At 38.2% G+C, this 18,449-nt stretch overlaps 1 protein-coding gene and 1 pseudogene across 1 annotated transcript; both read right to left on the reverse strand.

Moving 5' to 3' along the window:
* Positions 1–3,938: 3,938 nt before the first annotated feature.
* LOC101311369 lies at positions 3,939–8,037 on the reverse strand (annotated as a pseudogene).
* A 2,460-nt stretch (positions 8,038–10,497) lies between these two features.
* LOC101305930 (cysteine-rich repeat secretory protein 3-like) lies at positions 10,498–12,428 on the reverse strand. The gene is made up of 3 exons (XM_004296481.1): positions 11,464–12,428; positions 11,161–11,268; positions 10,498–10,997 (listed from the first exon to the last, which is right to left on the reverse strand). Exons 1-3 carry the CDS (start codon positions 12,245–12,247, stop codon positions 10,990–10,992), a joined length of 900 nt encoding a protein of 299 aa, XP_004296529.1. The 5' UTR covers positions 12,248–12,428; the 3' UTR covers positions 10,498–10,989.
* Positions 12,429–18,449: the final 6,021 nt, after the last annotated feature.

Below are 18,449 nucleotides of genomic sequence, written 5' to 3' on the forward strand. Positions count from 1 at the left end.
GTTTTATGGCCCAAAGAATAAGAAATCAAGCAGAAAAGAGACTAAATGGGTGAAACTTCCTGTAAGTTGTAACACTTGGTTGAAGTCTTCATGTTTATGTACTTTGTCTAATATTGTTATTGATAGTTTGGCTTATAGTAACTATATTTATAATTTTCAGGGTATTCCTCAGCAAAAGGATCACAATACTTGTGGATATTACATCATGTGTTTCATGAAAGAGATTGTTGAGGACAAGGACTTGGGGTATGCTACCAAGGTAAGATTGATCAATTGTTTTTCAATCATATATGGAGATATTGCTAGATAAGGATGGGAATGAGCATAACTTGCTGCATTTGTTGCTGCAGTGGGGAACGAAAGATACTGGTGGGCAGGTATAACACTGATGACATTGATGCAGTCCAAGCTGTATGGGCAAAGTATGTTAATGGGATACCCTAAGCATTACTTTATTGATGTAGAATTGTAGACTTGAGTAGAATCTAGGAACTGCTTTTGAGCATATATCTTTACTGTTGGAAAGTGTTGAAAACTATGCATGCATGCAGTTGCTACTCTAGCTTAAGTCATAGGTTTTTGTGTTAGCTAATAGTTGTGATCAAGATTTTAGGCTGTATTTCGGAGTTCTTGATCGTTATGTAAATTTTAGCTCATATCACGTTTATGGACCTAATGGATTGTACTTTAATCTGATGGATTGTACTTTAATCTGATGGATTGTTGCAATGAAATGTAAATTTTAGGTGCAATTTTTGTGTGATTTTGATGTTTAATTTTGTGAGAGATGGGATGTAGAATGGTGGTTTGGACCATATATGCAGGGCATCAATATGGTATCAACATAATACCAATAACAGAAACATGTAGTTGAATCATTAGTCCAACGACAGAACTACTGGTTTCTCAAGTACTCACACTACAGAAAATTGTCATCTAAAATAATATCTAATGACAAACTGTGTAAGTATATGTTATCCTATAAGTATTCTGACTACAGTAAAAAGTAGTCAATGAACTATCATACGACGTATCATCCCAGATAAAGACAAAACATTTCAACTCTAACGACATCATAATGTAGTTGGAAACAAGCTCAAACGACAGATATTATGGTATGTATCCTACAAATATTTAGATTACAAATTTACTTAAAAGAATGTAGTCTGAATACAAACTCAAATGACATATTTCCTACATAAGACTAAAATTTGGACCTCCAACGACATTAAAATGTAGTTGGAAATAGATCTAAAACGACAGACTCGATGGCATATATGTTCTCCTACTTGTATTAAGACTACATATATACTTCAAAGAATGTAGTGTGAAATGTATCTCAGACGACATATGCTCTACATCAAGGCTAAACTTGTTACTTTTCTAACAACATGAAAATGTAGTTAGAAATACATCTCAAACGACATATACGCTGACAATTATGTCATCCTACAAATTATAAGACTACAGATATACCTCAATGTCTGTAGTCTGAAATATATCTCAGACAACATATTATTTATGTGAAGGCTAACTTAGAAATTCTAACTACAAATTACTGTCAACTAAAACAATATATAACCACAGTTATTTTATCAAATCTATAGTTGATATGTTTTTCCAACGGCGGTTTTATGCTGTAGGTTTGACATTCCAACTACATTATTCTGTAGTAAGACTTGTTGACGTATTACATGATATATGTAGTCTGATCTCCACACAAACGACAGAAGTTCTCCTTGGACTTCAATCTGAACTACATTAGACGACACGTTCTTAAGAATCTTATGTCGTATGAGTTAGTACTAGTCGAGGGTTTTTGTCCGTCGTCTGAGTTGCACACAGACGGCAGCCACTTACGCTACAGATTTCTAAGCCTTCAGACGACAGTTAATGTCTATCGTATGTAGCTTTTTCTGACGTAGTGCCTTATGCACAAAATTAACAGATTTTCCCTTCTCCCGACGAAGACGTTCCTCCTCTTGAACACAATTTGAAATCAGCTCGTTAGGTGTCCAACTCTCCTTTTGGGTGTTGTAGGATACAGTCATTTGACTAAAAGATGGTGGTAGGGTATTTAGGATATGAGCCACCACCACCTTTTTAGAGATACCAAATTCTAAAGAATTAAGCTTAGCACCTAATTCTAAGACACTCATGATGTACTCTCTAATATTATCATCCCCATCATACTGTGATGAATTAAACTTAGATAGCAAAGCAACTCCTTCAGCTTTCTCAGACTCCTTATATTTCTTACCGATGGCGGCAAGATAATCAATAGCATGATCACAATCCTCAATACTACCACGTACGGCTTCCGTCATGGATCTTTTCATAACAAGTAGAGATAAACGGTTAGACCTCTCCCACTTCTCATATGCGGCTCGTTGTTGGTTAGTCCATGTGGCATGCGTGCTATCCGGTGGGGGAGTCCTAAGTGCTATATCAAAATCTGCTAGCCCTAGCGAAATAGTTATGTCCTCCTTCCACTTCTTAAAATTCGAACCACTTAATGGTTCGACAGAAAGAACATTGCTAGGAATTGAATTTAAACATGTAAAAATAACATGAGAAACAATGTACATAAACATGCATCAATCAAGAACAATAAAACAAATATAATTGTTCAAACCCCTTTTCTTTTATTTACATATTGTATTTTATCCCAAAGATGCCATACAACATGTCCTTATTTTCTGTTCATACCGTAGGATTTATTAGAATGCATGTCTGTGAAGATGACTTTCAGACAACCAAGATGTAAGAAGGCATCACTTTATTGCACCCTAAAAGTACCCCAGCATGCTGATCTTAACGTATAATCAAATAAACGAATTTCAAGGCTCTATTTATCAATCATAATTGTTAAAACCACAAAGTGACTAAAAATTCTTTATAGTCCCAAGCATACTTAAACTTTTAACCAAGGTCAATTATTTAATTTCTTTTCTTAATATGGACTTTTGGTCTAACAAAACTCAACAGTTGTGTAAGTTTTATATTGTTCCTGCACAAAACAATTAATTCTTTGCAATAATAGAGAGGAAAAGCACGCATATATCATAGTATCATACAAGTTCTAACATGCACAATAAAAGACCAAATTCTTATACAAAAGAAAAGAAATCATGTTTATTGTTCAAAGGAAAAGATCTGACCCGATGACCCTTTTTTTTTTTTTTTTTTTTAAATCCTAAGATCAAAACAACTTTTATGATTTCTAGATGCATACGACCGGCTCTAATACCATACTATAATCTTTATTGGTCTGTATTCATATGCATACATAGAAATACATATTCCTTAAGTTTTGATCAACTAAATAATATACTAACCTTGTCCGGATGCCATTGCTTCGATCGGTTGATGTCGTCGATGGAATACAAGATCTTCTAGTCTCTCCAATCTCCTTATGCTATATCTTAATGGGGCAGAATGTTTAGCGTATCGACTGTGAGCCTAGAGACCCTGTATTTATAAGGTCAGATGTCTTAAAGTCCTAACTCATCGATGATACAATAAGATACATCTTTATGACCTAGTAATCTTGACAGTATATCTCTAGGATTACATTAATCCTTTATTTGTCAGGTTTCCTATCAATATATTATTTCACATAGATAATATATTTACCGGATAATCATTATTATATTCTTAACTATTTGATCATTGACTAAGTGGTTTCCTTAAGATTATATTACATGATATGTCCAATATCTTACATTCCTATACACTGAAATTAAATCATCTGCAAAAGTTACCACACCCCCTTCTCTGCATAAGTTGAAAACAATCATCCACAAAACTTCTCTTGCCCTTGAACTCTAGCTCAGTGGTGAGCATAAATATCCTGAATTTGCGTGTAGTTAACAAAACCAAGAGTTGACACATTAAGAAGCAATGAATATATGTGGCAGCAAGGGATTCCAGATGCTCTATTCTAGGTGCTCTTGGTCTAGCTTCCATATTCATCTGGTGACCCGAAGCTTGAGCTCCTTCCTTTCTCCAGTGGAGAAGAAGAGTGCCATGTTGCGCTGGATTATGAGACCGTCATGGCTATCCCTTACCTTTTGATAGTTCTCGCGTATGCTCCGAGCGGTTCCTTCCCATATGAGTTTCCTCCCATGTGCTCCAACTACCAGTCTGTAGCTAAAGGTTCGTGCTTCGACCGCATTGCCCATGAAATGGAGAAATGAAATGTAAACTGGTGCAATGCCAAGTTGGAAAGCTTCAAAATGCAGGCAGAAGTAATTGCTGTAACAGTTAAATACCTAGCAAATATGAAGACAATGAGGTGATCAGCATCTAGGTAAATGGCCTATATATCACTTTTACTATAGTACAAGTAACAACCATAGATCAGATTTAAGAGTATCTAGAATTCTAGATTTCAATAACCAAAATGGCCTAAAATTCTAATGCAACCTTTAGTAATAATTCTTATATCAGAAAGCTGGTGTTAACCCTTGATGTAGGGAAGTTGGATAATGAGTTCGGATTAGGACAGCAGGATTGATCCCTTCAAAGTTAACGAAAATATAATCACAAAATCAAGTTAAAGAGTGATACTCCAACTAAGCATCTTGGCTGCATTTTCTGTCTCCCGGGGAGTAGAAAGATAATCAAAGCTGCCTCCATTGTGCATATCAACATTGTGATCAACTATCAGATGGTCAACCAGAAAAGCAATATCCCCAGTTGCCGAGCACTCAGATCCAGGGTAGGGCCAATTGTATGGTCTGAAGTCACATTTGGCCTCATGCTTAACTTTCTTGTAGTAAGGAAAGATTTCTAAGCATCCCAAAGGGCCATACCTGCAAGGAAGTTCCAGTGACTCGGCGATTCTCACTAATGCCAGACATCTGATGCCTCCAAGTCTCAACAAGTTGGGCAGCAGTTCCTCACTTCTGATTTGCAAATTGAGCACAGTGTGCCCGTTTAGGCACTGCAGAAATTAACACAACTTAGAAGCTAGAACTCGATTAACTACTTCCAACTTCCAATCAATCAAACTGAATAAATCTGAAAACTCTAGTGGTGGCATGCACATCATCTCGAAAGCAGTAAACTTAGATAAGTTGATATACATTGTCGATCCATTCCGTAACAACTAATGTTTAGAGTAACTCCAAAAGAGCAAAACTCGTAAGATCATTTCTCATTTACCCACAAAACTCTCCAAATAAAAACCACATCCATAAAGACATTTTCTTTATGAACAAGGAAAGGGTTACAAACAGAGGTGCACATCATTAATGCTAGTAGCATGGACTATAGCATTAGTAAGTGCACCTCTGTTTGCCAGCCCGATGCAGAAATCCCGAATTTTGACATATCAAAGTATCATACCCCTCCTGCATCTCTCCGGCCATTCTATTCTTCCACCAACATCTCTAGAGTTCACACACACAATGCTGAAATTCTGTCATTGTTTCCTTCTATCTGCATATGGCATGGAAACACACTAACCTTCCTTTGCATATAGTTCATTCCCTTTTCAATTCCAGTCTATCCTTCTTCGCTAAACCCTTGAGGTTTTGGTTCAGAGACGCAGCTATTCAGGACTCTGCAAAACCATCAAATTTGTGACTGGAGGCTTCCTCGCAACCCCATTGTATCATACTCAGTTTCTCAGTTTGACATACAAACCAGAAAGAACAAATCATAGAAGCAAATCAAGCAATATAGGACATGGCCAAAATTTGTTTATAAAATTCAAAATGGTTTCAAGCAAGGATGAATGTTCAAACACTTGGAAAAGGCCAATTTTTTAATTTCAGCTAACAATGACTCTGAATCGTTCCTTCTTCTTCTGTTACAAGCATGGACTAATAGCCTAGCATATCAAATGTCTCCTCTGCATCTCTCTGGTCATTGCATTCCTCTACCAACATCTTTATAGCTCACATTTCTCATCATTTTCCTTCTATTTGCATATGGAAGCACATTAAACCTTCCTCTGCATATAGTCTCTCTGGTCATTATATTCCTCTACCAACATCTTTAAAGCTCACATTTCTCATCATTTTCCTTCTATCTGCATATGGAAGCACATTAAACCTTCCTCTGCATACAGTTGCCACTCTGTTTCAACTTTCTAGTCTATCATCTTCCTCGCTAAACCCTTTAGGTTTTGGCTTGGAGATGCAGCTATTCAGAATTCTTGCATTAACCTCAACTGGAGGCTTTCTTGCAACCCCATTGCATTATCCAATCCAAGGAGAGGCTCATGAACAGAAACTACATTTCACCTTTTGGTAGTGAAATTTCTGTCTTGAGAGCACAACTGTATTAAGCAACCTACCACATCTCTCCACAATTACACCTACCATTTGAAAATATATGGTATCGGTTTACATCCCTCACGATAATTTCCCTCTCCAACAACCAACACATATATTTAAAAGCCTCGTGACAATCTCTGCAAATCCTCAAATTCTTCACGATCCTTAGTGGCTTCCCGGGTGGTGCACTTACCACCCCAAATGCAACCGCCAGCTTCTCACTGTGATACCATAGGGCTTCCTTTTTCTCTTGTTCCCCAACCCCATGCAGCATCTCATTAGGCAACGGCACATACCCTAATTTTTCAATCCCTTCCATCAATTCTGCCACCTTTGCATATATCTCATCTATTCTTTGATGCCTTCTATCTCCAGCCAAAAACACATGAACTTCTCCACGCACTTCGATCCAACTCCTTCCTCCTTCCTTCTTCACCCTCCTATCTTTCATCATCATCCTAACTTCTGCAACTTCGTCCCACTTTCCTGCGGATGATAACACATTTGCAACAATAACATACGCTGAATCGTCCTGTGGGTCAATTTCCAATAACCGTTTGGCCATGGACCTAGCCAAGTCGGGTGATTTATGATAAGCTGCACAGGTCAGCAATGTTCGCCACACTGCAGCATCTGGGGCAATAGGTATTGTCATTGCAGCCCTTTCAGCATCTTCCAACTGACCAGCTCGGCCCATTGCACCAACCAAACACGTATAATGCTCAAGTACTGGTTCCAACCCATAATCTGCCTTCATCCGCTTCAACCACCAATCCGTTTCCAAAACCAACCCTGCATTGCCAAGGCACATCAAAATCGCTAAGAAGCTATATTCATCCGGAACAAGCCCCCGACCTTCCATTTTATAAAACAGCTCGAGCGCAGAATCCTTATCTCCTTGCTGTGCATACGCCGCCAGCATAGCATTGCACCCCACAAGACTTCCCCCCAGTGAATTACTCTCATCGAAAACCTGCCTTGCATCACACACCATCCCCGACTTCCCATACGCATCCAACAAAGAAGTCCCCACAACCACATTCCCATCAAGCCCCATAACAACCACATGAGTATGTATGATCCTACATTGCTCCAGCGCCGCAAGCTCTGCTGCGGCCCTCAACGCACCCGAAACAGTATACATACTCGACGCAACATCTCTACATTTCATGTCAGCGAAAGCCGAAAGCGCATCAATGGGCCTGGAATTCTGCGCCAGCCCAACAATCGCAGCACCATAGCATACGGCATCTCTATCTCTCTGGGGAATTTCGTCGAGCACCTTGCGTGCATAAACCGGCATCCCACATTTCGAGTAGAAGTGAATGAGGGCGGATCCGGAATACGGCTCCGACGAGAGACCGAGCTTCAGGGAGAGGGAGTGGAGTGAGAGGCCGAAGGAGAGGAAGGAGAGGGAAGCACAGGTTTTGAAGAGGGTGGCGAATGTGCGCTGGTTGGGGGAGGTGGGGTGGCGGAGCATGGAGATGAAGTGGCGGAGGGCGGCGAGGGTGTTGGATTGGGATGAGATCAGGGCCGTCCATGAGACGACGTTGGGTATTGAGATTTGGGAGAAGAGGCGGAGAGGGAAGGAGGAGGGGGTGGATTTGGAGCAGAGAGTGATGAGGTGGTTGTGGAGGGAGCGGTCGGCGCTGTGGGTTCTGATGGCTCGGGCGTAGATTGCACGAGGGTCGCCGGAGTTGGGCGGCGGAGGCGGGTCGGGTTGTATTTGGATTTCGGTTTTTGATGCCATTAGAGAGTAGCTTGGAGGTTTTGGTGTTGAAATCTTGAACATGGGGTTTTGGAGGGGTTTATGTGCACGCGGAATGCACGTGGGTGGTTTTATTTACTTTCTGTTTTTAATATTTTACGGAAAGAGAGATTAGTCTTACACGAGAAATGATAGTAACGATTTTTTGAGTCGATTATAGTTCAGGCTACTCGTTAAATGCTTCAAAATAATCGTTATTATGAATTCTTTGTAAAAGAAAGCTTGTTTTGATGTATATAGACAGTACGTGTATTCGAAAATAAAGTGTAACACTTAGCTCAATATAGCACGAGTTTTACTCGCTTCCGAAAGAGGTTAGGTTGGAGTTATAGTTGGCTTGCTCTTTGTTGACTGTTGATTATGAGAAGTGCTGCTATTTGATCTGTAGCTATGTATTGCAATGCTGGTACATTGCACCATTTGCATGAATTGAGTCTGACCTATAATTACATATCAAATTATCTATCTGTTCACAGCTTGGCAATGTCCCCTATATTATTGCTTATTTTCCTTTTTATTTAGTGCATTATAAGAACTGTAAGGACACAAAATTGTCAAATATTACAGCTTGAGAGTTGAGAACCATCTTCCCCAGTTGTTAGTTACTAAACCAAATGCTACCAGCCAGTGTTCATAAATTTATTAGACTCAATTGTTTAGAGTTGATTTCATTTGTGTACAGGCTTCACAAATCATGGTATTCGTATTCCCTGCAAACTCATCTTGGTTGTACTGATTTCCATGTGAACTTAGTCAACTGATGAATCAAGTGAAAGAACATGCCAACCCAATCACATTTCAATTTGGATGCAAGAGAATTATATTAGTATCTGGAAATGGCTTCAGATAGATATAAGTGCTTAGTAATTAAGCTGATTAAGAGCTTTATCCTACTAAGGTTTTTCATTGTTTTACATGATTGTTTACATATGAGTATGAGTTTGAGTTTGTATTAGGCATTGTCTGCAAATGTTCTTATTCGACCCAAATTGCAACCGTTAAATTTTTGTGCTAACGGTCGCCGATCTTGATTCTTCCTCTTGGTCATGTTTTGTTAATGAAAACGGAAAGATAGCAGGGCATTTACTGAGAGAATGGAACGTAGAGTGAGAAAGATTGTCTTCATTCCCTACTATCTATATTAGTAACAAATGTTACTACACATTTTCGAGCAGAATTTTCCATATGACCATTGTATGCACTCGAAAATGTTGATTAAGGATTCCTATCAATTTGAGTCATTGTGTGATATTCGAAATTTTCATCATGAGCTTATGTATCGTCCTACTGTCCTAGTCTGCAACTCATAGGATTGATGTTGGATTTTACCCCCAAGGACAATACTGAAATGACATTTGGTGATGAAGACAGTCCAAATTTACCACCCTGTATTATTAGTTAGATTCTTCAACAGCACAGAAAATCTTCGAACAGTTTGATGCAAGATTTCCCACTGAATGAGGGAGTACTACCAAGCTGTAGAGTCTATTCCAACTTGGGGCCCTTTTCTATCTTCATTGATTACTGAAGCTGAAGAAAGTCGCTTCTAGTGTAACATCAATGGCTGATTGTGTTGTTTTTGAATTCTAGTATCCTACACATCAAATGTGGGACTTGTTGGGGTTTGTTATCTTCTGCACTCATCGTTTGTTCATATCACATGTACAGCTTCATTACTACATGAATCCATATAATGGTGTCTAGTGGTCTATAGCAGACAGCAAGAGGATGAGATTTTCATGTTTCATCCAAAAAGAAGAAAGCAACAACAATTGTGATACCAAAAAGCATGTAGGTCACATATATGATATACTATACCTAACTTGTTACTTCTCACTAAAACTATTACCTGCACATACATAGAATTTTGGAAAGAACCCTTGCAAAATAGACATCCCACGTTGCATATATTGGCCAATTTAGGGGGGTGTCAACTAAGAGAACCATAGATGTGTGCTAAGCTAAACTGCTAAAGTTTCCGAGAGACTTTAAGCAGGGGTAAAATATTTTGAGGGAGTGAGGCTAACTAAAAGTGACAGATAAGTTGCTTCAGAAAATATCTGTGCACTAAAGTGATCTTCATCTCTTGTCCGAATGAAGAAAATCTAATGGTGATCTTCAACCATGAAAGTTCATTTATTTAAGACCCTAAACCTCAAGAAAAGGTGAGCTGAGAGTTTTCTTAGAATCCAAGAAAAGGGGCAAAGAACATTTCAAAATTCAAAATGCAGCAACTTCTTGCAACCTTGAAATTCTACAGCAATGCATTGAAATCTCGTTCCTTTTGGTCTGGGAATCAAAAAGCTCAAAACGCGTAAGCTGTTGCTTTCTGTGTGTTGTATGGCACAAGAAGGAATATAAAAAATTTTGCCCCAAAACAATTTTGTCACATTCATTGTCAGCCAGCAAATTAATACATAAAACCCAGAAAAACTAAGATTTTAAAGTTTAAAGACAGTCTGAGGTACTCTGTATTCTGTAAACAATGAGAAAGAGAGCGCAATGCAAGTTGCAAACTTTCTCAAAAGCATAAAAGTTGTGAAGAAATAGGAGAAGCATTGGTCTGTGCAGAAATTGAGAAAAGAGACAAACACTCCCACATGGCCCATCAAGAATAAAGTAATAAGAGGCCAAAATCTGTTGCTCCATCCCCTCCCACTATTTTTCTTTTCTTTTTCCAATCCAGATTTCCATCCAAAATGACAAACATCCATGATTCATTCTCCCACATCATATTTTACCTCTGTGGAAAAAAAAAGGAAGAGATTGCTTCTTTTTCCAACAAAAGGATCATACTAAAATTTACCCCATTTGCCCACAAATACCCATATTCTCTCCTCTAAATGAAGGAAAAAGAAAAGGAAAAGAATTGCTACAAGTATCCACCTTTAAAGAAGCTCGTCTCTTTGAGAGGTGAGAACCCATCTTCTCCTATCAATAATCTGCATAGAACCAGCATATTCCAACCAACGACAGATTAGAGTATGGTACCAGGAAGTAATTAATAGAACAAAAATTAGAAAGCACAAAAAGAAAATGAGATTCATCTCATATATAGCCGGTCACCCAAGTTATTTCCTATTCTGAAATCTAGAATGTGCATACCATCATGCTTCTTCATCAAATTTCTGGCAAACAACAAGAATATGACTAGGAATCCAACTCCAGCTGCTCCTCCTAAAATAATAGCCACTGTCTTCCCTGTATTTGACCCTATGTCAATCAATGACATATGACATTCAAAATCAGATTACTTACCAACAAATTAATATTCTATAGAAGTTAAATCTCCCTCTACAAATGAAAAATTGATTCAGCTAACTAGAAATTGTAAAAAGAACAAGAAAAAAAGAAGCGTCTTTTATCCCCAAATCCAAAACCTTCAGAACCCAGTTTCTGTCATTTTACCTGATGAAGATGAAGAAGATGATGTTGATGACTGAGATGAAGATGACCTTCTGGGGACCCCATTTGGATAGTAACTGTAACTCACAAAGCACTTATGGAGATAGATTTGCCCTGAAATGGAATTCCCACATTCAACTTGAGCTCTCTGCACAGCACTCTTCATACACTCACCACAATCTGAGTCACCCACATCTCCTTGACACTGACCCAAGACATAGACTTGTTGGTAATTTGTGGTATAAAACCCATGACCACTAACCACACCATTCTCCAAAACAGTGAAAGCAGTGTCCCTTCTCTCTTCAAACCCAGACCCTGCAATGTTTGTCCCACCACAAGTCTTGTACAACATTTCCATCCCTGAAATTTGAGCAAACCCAGAAACCTCATAGAGCATGTAGCACCCAATCAGCTGAACTCTAGCAGCAATGGTTTTGCCACAGAGACTGTCAGCCATTTGGGGCAGTTTACTCACACAGCTGTAGCAATCAGAGTTGCTGAGGTCACTTCTGCATTGAAAGAGACCAGAGATGGTGGTTTGGCCACTGCCTGAGTTGGTCTTGAAAAACTTGGACTTGGTGGATTGTTGAACCAGAGACCCAAAAAGAGCTGAGAGGGATTGGGAGTAAACCCCAGTTGGATCTGAAAAGGTCTGCTTTGCACAACCCTTGTAGACCAAGGAGGTCACATCAGTGGCAGATTCAGCAACTGGGATGATGAGCTCAAGATTGGAGAACAGAAGCAAGTAGAGGAAGTAAATGAAGGGTTTTGAGAGTAAACCCATTTGCTTTTTCTCCTTCTGGATCAAATCATTTCAGGGTTTGGGAGGATTGTGAGGTACCCAAGTGAGTATGGACACTAAAGATTGAATCTTTTTATGATTTTTTCAGCAATTTGTGCTGGAAAGAGTTTTGGGTTTTTGGAGTTTGGTTTTGGTTTTTGGGGTTTTGGCTTTGGATGGTGTAGCAGTGGTTCTGGGATTTTTAGGCTCTCCCTCTGGCTTTGGATGGCCTACCTCTCTGTGTACATGGCAGGAGAGGCAAAGGGGTATCTTTTTTTACACCAGAATCCAGAAGGAGTACAGTGTGCAATTGATATTTGATAGTAGATAAGTAAATAAATGGTTATTTAATTATGGGAATGATAGATCATTAGCTTCTCTTAATTGAAGTGTTAATTTTTAATTGTTTGAAAGGGAATGAGAACAAAATGGCATTGTATAAACTAATTATAATCTTGATTGGAGAATAAATATTCCCATGTGTAAAGAAGGTCTGGGATGGGCAGCAGTATCACTGTATCAGTGTGAAGGAAAAGGATTCTGATTTTGGGGAGGAAGAAAGTTATGAACTTTGACTGAAAGTACAACAGATTAGAGTAATTGACTTAGAGTAGATTTGAATTTAAGAGCAGTTATTTTTAACTTTATATGGTAATACATAAATAATGTTGGGTGGTCCATCATGGAGCCTGAACTTGAAATCTTGAATTCTATACCAGATATCCAGATATCTGCTAAAAACTACAAACTTGGAGGCAAATATGCTACCATTTCAAACTGGTAAGGAGTAAGGACCAAAAAGATAAAAAGAGCCTTGCATTCTTGTCATATGTATTAATTCTAATTTGATGAGCATCAGTTTTGTTACTCTCTCTCAGATATCCCAATTAGGAGCAACCGAACAAGTATCACAGTTATTAGAAGAAAAGATATATAATCTTCTATGGTCACATATTGTGGCTTGAAGACTTGAAGTACCAAATATTATAAGATTTAATAATACAGAGCATTTTAGCTGTATAAAACAGAAGAAAACAATTAAATGTGAAAAGGCCATCACCCATCATGCATGCATATAGCTGCCAAATGAAAAGAATTAGCCTTTTCTATTATTTAGGACTGGGAGCATGTTATTTTTCTTTTCTATTTTAAATTCAAGAACAAATACCCTCTTTAAAGTTTGCACCGTCTGGTTAATTAGCACATGTTGCAGAAGAAGATTTCATGGAGCTATGCCCTTTTCTTTTCAATTTTCATTAGTCAAAATCATTATTGTGCATTAAAATTTAAAAGGGCATCTGAGTATATAAATTTCTTGAAATACCAAATCAAACATGAGATATCTGATGGTTCTGAGCATGAAATTGTGAGCCTGAAGGCTGAAACTAATTTTACCTACCAAATGAGGTTTGGGTACTTGAAGATGTAAAGTTTTATGGACCTATTGAACAAGTTTGAGAATATGGCCAACTTCTACTGGTTTTGCATGTTGCTTAGTTTATAATTGAGCTTTTACTTTTTAACTTTGAGTTGAAATGAAGTAAGAATAACTCTCAAGATCTGTCAAGTCCATTACCTCTCTATCTCAAGCAAAGTGGTGAAGCCATTTTTTCTTGAAAGTTGAGTAATGATAGAGAAATCCCCAGATTTGGGTATCTTCCCGTGCTCCAATTTAATATCAGCAATCAAGTGTTCATAAGGGCTAGTGTATCGTATGTATGACTTAGCTTGAAGGAGCGCTTGCAAGAGTTATAGCTTACAGGACACCTATTTTAGTGATTATAGAATATAGATGCAGGAAGATAAGAGAATTTATGGTGAATAGGATGAGATGATGCATCAAATTAATGGTTTGATGAGACAATGTGAATACATTGCTGAAAAATAAAAAAGGCCGCAAGACAGACCGACTATTGATAATTTAGTTTCTAAGTCTTTCGGAAGACGAGCGAAATAGAAATATTGTGTTTTAGTTAAAAATTACTTTATATAAACTATAAAAGAAAAAATGCTCCAGTCATTTCCCAATAAAGACGCATCTTGACTGTAGGCCACTAATAACTTTAGTGGAAGTACATATTCACCCTTGAAAAGTTAACTTTGTTAACAATGAAGGTGATCTTTTGTATGTATATTGGGGTTAGGGTAAAAAAAGTTCGGATACTAATTTGATATGATTTAAATTTGAGATATTTTAGTTTTAGTGGCCCAAAGATTAGATACTCTTGAGTAAATGAGTCGGTCATGTAAGTTACTCTTGTCCTAATTTGATTAACAATCTATCGAATGAGTCCAACGTGTACTCACATGAGTTCTTTTTGGCCTTTACGGTGTTCTTCTTTTGAATCAATAATAATTTCATTGCTCTATAATAGCCAGAAGACACATTACATCAGATGTCATCTTTTACAAAACATGTTATTGTAAAAGTTTATAAGCACAAGACCAATACCCTCATTGTTAATTACTCATAAAGAGCCTCAAGCATAAGGAACAAACTTTACTACCTACAAACTCAATAAGAGTAAATTAGTTGCCTAAGGACCTCCATTTAGAGCATTTGCACCATTTGAGTGATTCAGTGGGCAATTTATGGGACCCATCCACTTTCAACAAATGAAGGAATACACCACTTGAGTTTCACTCAAGCAATTATTAGGGCCCGCCTCACACAAATCGCTTAGGTAATTGGATTGCCAATTTTCAGCCATCAATTTGCTGAGAGATTTTTCAGTGCCCCGAATGACCATGTGGCAGTACTCTGATGTGGTCCTCCATTCTATTTAACTTTTGACATGTGGATTTTCATGATGAAAAACAATTTTAGTGATTTTGTCGAATACTATTTTGAGTTTCTTGTTGATTTTTTAAATCCTAACCCCTATACCCTAAACTCTAGGCCAAACTCATAAAAAAACCCAAGATGGTCATTTCACAAAATATAGAAAACCTTAATTTATATTTTAGTTGTAATAAATCCATGTGTCAAAATTTAACTGGCAAGGGAGGACTACGTTAAATTGTCACGTGGGCCTTCATGAGCATTTAAAAATTTCTCCAATTTGCTGGAGCAATTCAGTGGGCTCCACTGAAATAATCATTGCCCAAAAAAGGTCAGCTGCAAACGACTCTTTTTCAACAGTAAAAAAATTATAACAGTTATTTGACTACAGCCATCAGATTTTAATCATGTGGCTATAATGAAAAAGCAACGGTAGTATTGTTTTTTTTTCACTTAAAAATTTATTTCTAAGTACAGAAAAAAATAGTTAGAAAAGTACTTCGACAAATCCTATAAATACTCATCCTCTTTCTATAATTTCTCACACCAAAACTTTTGAAAGTTTACCTCCCCATCTTCTTCCTTCATCAATTTAGCTTCCATTTCTTCCTATCTCATCCAACTATATATATGGGAGAATCTCATTGCAATTGGCAAAAAGATGAAAAAACTTCAATTGTACGATTCTTGGGCATGTGTAACCGTGTGTCCGATCACCGGCAAATCTATAAGTCTTTCAAAGTTATGGGAAAAAGTTTTTGCCGATTACGTGGAAAATTGGCGTGGTCCTCCAACAAGTCGAAGCCCTAGTGCTCTCCAATCTTATTTTCGACAGTTGAAAAGAGTGCTCAAAGATTGACTTAATGCACAACTTCAATCCTGTAATAATACAGCAAGCGACACCAACATGATGGACCATGTATTTTTTTTCCTCTATTTATAATTATAACATTATTGCTACTTATGTCAAATTTATTCCTAACAAATATTTGAATTATATCAGTAGATTTTAATTGATTTATTCTTCTTCTTTAGATGAATCAAGTTCAATCTATCTACATGAAAAAACATCCCAAGGAATTTGATAAATGGGCTTGTTGGGAGAAAGTTAAGCATCACCCTTATTTTGTTGATCCACCATGCAATGCTCGAGCACCGGAATCATATCCGACAACTATTGCCTCCGAAAACGAGTCTCCAATTAACTTGGATGATGACATAGTCTTGGAGATACCATCAAGCTCTTTGCCAAGACCAATGGGACAAAAGAGAGCTAAAGAAGCAATGAGGAAAGAAAAGAAAGGGCAAGATGTTGCTGGTCATTCAATTCAATCCATGACCGAGTCAACACAATCTTCTATTGAGCTAGTGAGGCAAAGAAACGAAGAAATTACTACTCACTCAAGAAGGGTATTTGAATTTGAAGAGGTGATAGAGGACGCAAGAATTATGGGCATGAATACTAATAACATGTCTCCAAATGAAAAGCGTTGGTGGAAAACAAGGAAGAGAAGTGTTATGACAAAAACAATGTTTGATGATGGTAGCAGTGATTGCTACACACCTCAGTTTGATTAGTTATATTTTCCGATAATAAAATGTTGTCTAACACACCTCATCTATTTACTTATCTATACATTTTAATTTTATTTACAAACTTGTCACTTGAATTTGTTTCATGATTAGCTCCCATCATAAATGAGGTGTGTTAATAACAAAAAAGGATGTGTTAATAACATCACCCTTTATTTAAATCTAATTCCTCGATTGCAGTGGTTCATACTCTGTTGTCATCCATGTTCCAATTATGCATCACCAAATCATCTTGTAAACATTTGTGGAGGCACGTAGGGTTGGGCACGGTCCCAGACCGGCACCCAATTCTTCAAGCCCGGGCCCGTACCGGTTACTGTATAGACTAGCTGGTCTCTGCAGTAAAAGTTTTGATGACCAGCAAAAGCCCAGACCGGCATAAACTCGGCTGGTCTTGCCGGTTTTTCGAGCTTTTTCCAGTTCTCCCATTTGACTCCGATCAAACACCCAAAAACATCTTGTAGTCAGAATCATCCCAAAACCAACACAATGAAACACCCATTTTCTTACCTTTACACAAAACTCAGTAGTTTTTTTTCGATTGAACAAAACTCAATAGTTATTGTCACACCCCGGTTCTTAAGTTATTTTACGGTTATTTACTTTGGTATTATTTTAGTCTTTTACCGTATTGAATAACCGTTTACTACCTAAGGACCCTAAAGTTGACTTTCTTTTCCGTTTAGAATTTGGAGAAACTTTCTTCATGAAAGTTGTAGAGGACGTTAATACGAGTTCGTAGACATGCTATGTGTTAAAATCGGAGTTAGCATGAAAAAGTTATTATCTAAAAGAGTGAATTTTGAGGTGGTAAAAAGAGGTATTTTTTTTTAGTGGGTAAAATTTGTTGGGTTTAAGGGTTATGGACCGGGTGTGAGCAGCCCATATCCTCCTTCACTCTCTCTCTTTCTCCCTTCCCTCTTTTCCCCGAGCTCCCCGAGCCCCTCTCCGCCGGAAGCTCCCAGCCACCAGCTACCGCCGTCCGGCCGCTGCTCCAGCCCAGTTCGGACCCCCATCTCCTCCTCTCCCTCCCTGGCCTAGCCCCCGAGCCTCTAACCCGCCGGAAGAGGAGAAAACCCGCCGGAGACGCCGGGAAGCATTTCGCCGGAAATCCCATTTCCGGCCACCAAAACTCGCAATTCTTAGCTCATTTTGTAGCTCTCATCAAAGTGAGTATCCCCTCAAAAGGAATAAGTCTATCTCGTTGTGGTTATGGAGAAATGTATAATTGAAGTTTTAGGGATTTTTGGATGTTTTTAGTCGATTACCCTAGTTAGCCTTAGAATTGGACTAAGTGCTAGTTAGGAAAGTTGTTATGCTTGATAAGAGGATTATTCTGTTAAAATTTGGTAGAAATTGGAGGTCGCCGGAATCGGCCTCCGGCCGGCGCCGGCGCCGAAGCTGTTTGGGAGATTTTAATGTTTTTAGATTTGGAATATTAAGGGGAGTTTATTGAAGTGAGTTATGGAATTTTTGGATGAGTTTTGGATAGGTTTGTGAATTTCTGAGGTTTGGTATTTTTGGCGGTTAATTAATGTAGAATCCGGCCGTAGGATTTAAGTCGTATTCTGTGGGAAGTTGTTTTTACGGCTGCCGGTATGTTCGGCGAAGTTTGAGCCGTATTGAGTTAAGAATGGCGAATTTGGGCAATGATGAGTGTGTGGGAGGCTCACGTTTAATTTTACCCATTTTGTTTAATTATTGGATTTTTGGTGGGAAATTAATTATATATTTGGAACAGGACGAGAGGAGGCCCGAGCAGAGGAAGCCTTGGAGCGTCATCAGGCTTAGGCCTAATTTGTGAGTGGACCTTTATTTTAAGTGAAAAAG

This window comes from Fragaria vesca, linkage group LG4, assembly GCF_000184155.1.
Source record: "Fragaria vesca subsp. vesca linkage group LG4, FraVesHawaii_1.0, whole genome shotgun sequence".
NCBI classification, from domain to species: Eukaryota; Viridiplantae; Streptophyta; class Magnoliopsida; order Rosales; family Rosaceae; genus Fragaria; species Fragaria vesca.

Excerpts from the sequence above, each read along its gene's own strand:
- LOC101305930 (XM_004296481.1), bottom strand. The coding sequence starts at position 12,247 with ATGGGTTTACTCTCAAAACCCTTCATTTACTTCCTCTACTTGCTTCTG. Across the intron at positions 11,269-11,463 it reads ATCTTCTTCATCTTCATCAG|GGTCAAATACAGGGAAGACA; the intron begins GTAAAATGACAG and ends TGATTGACATAG.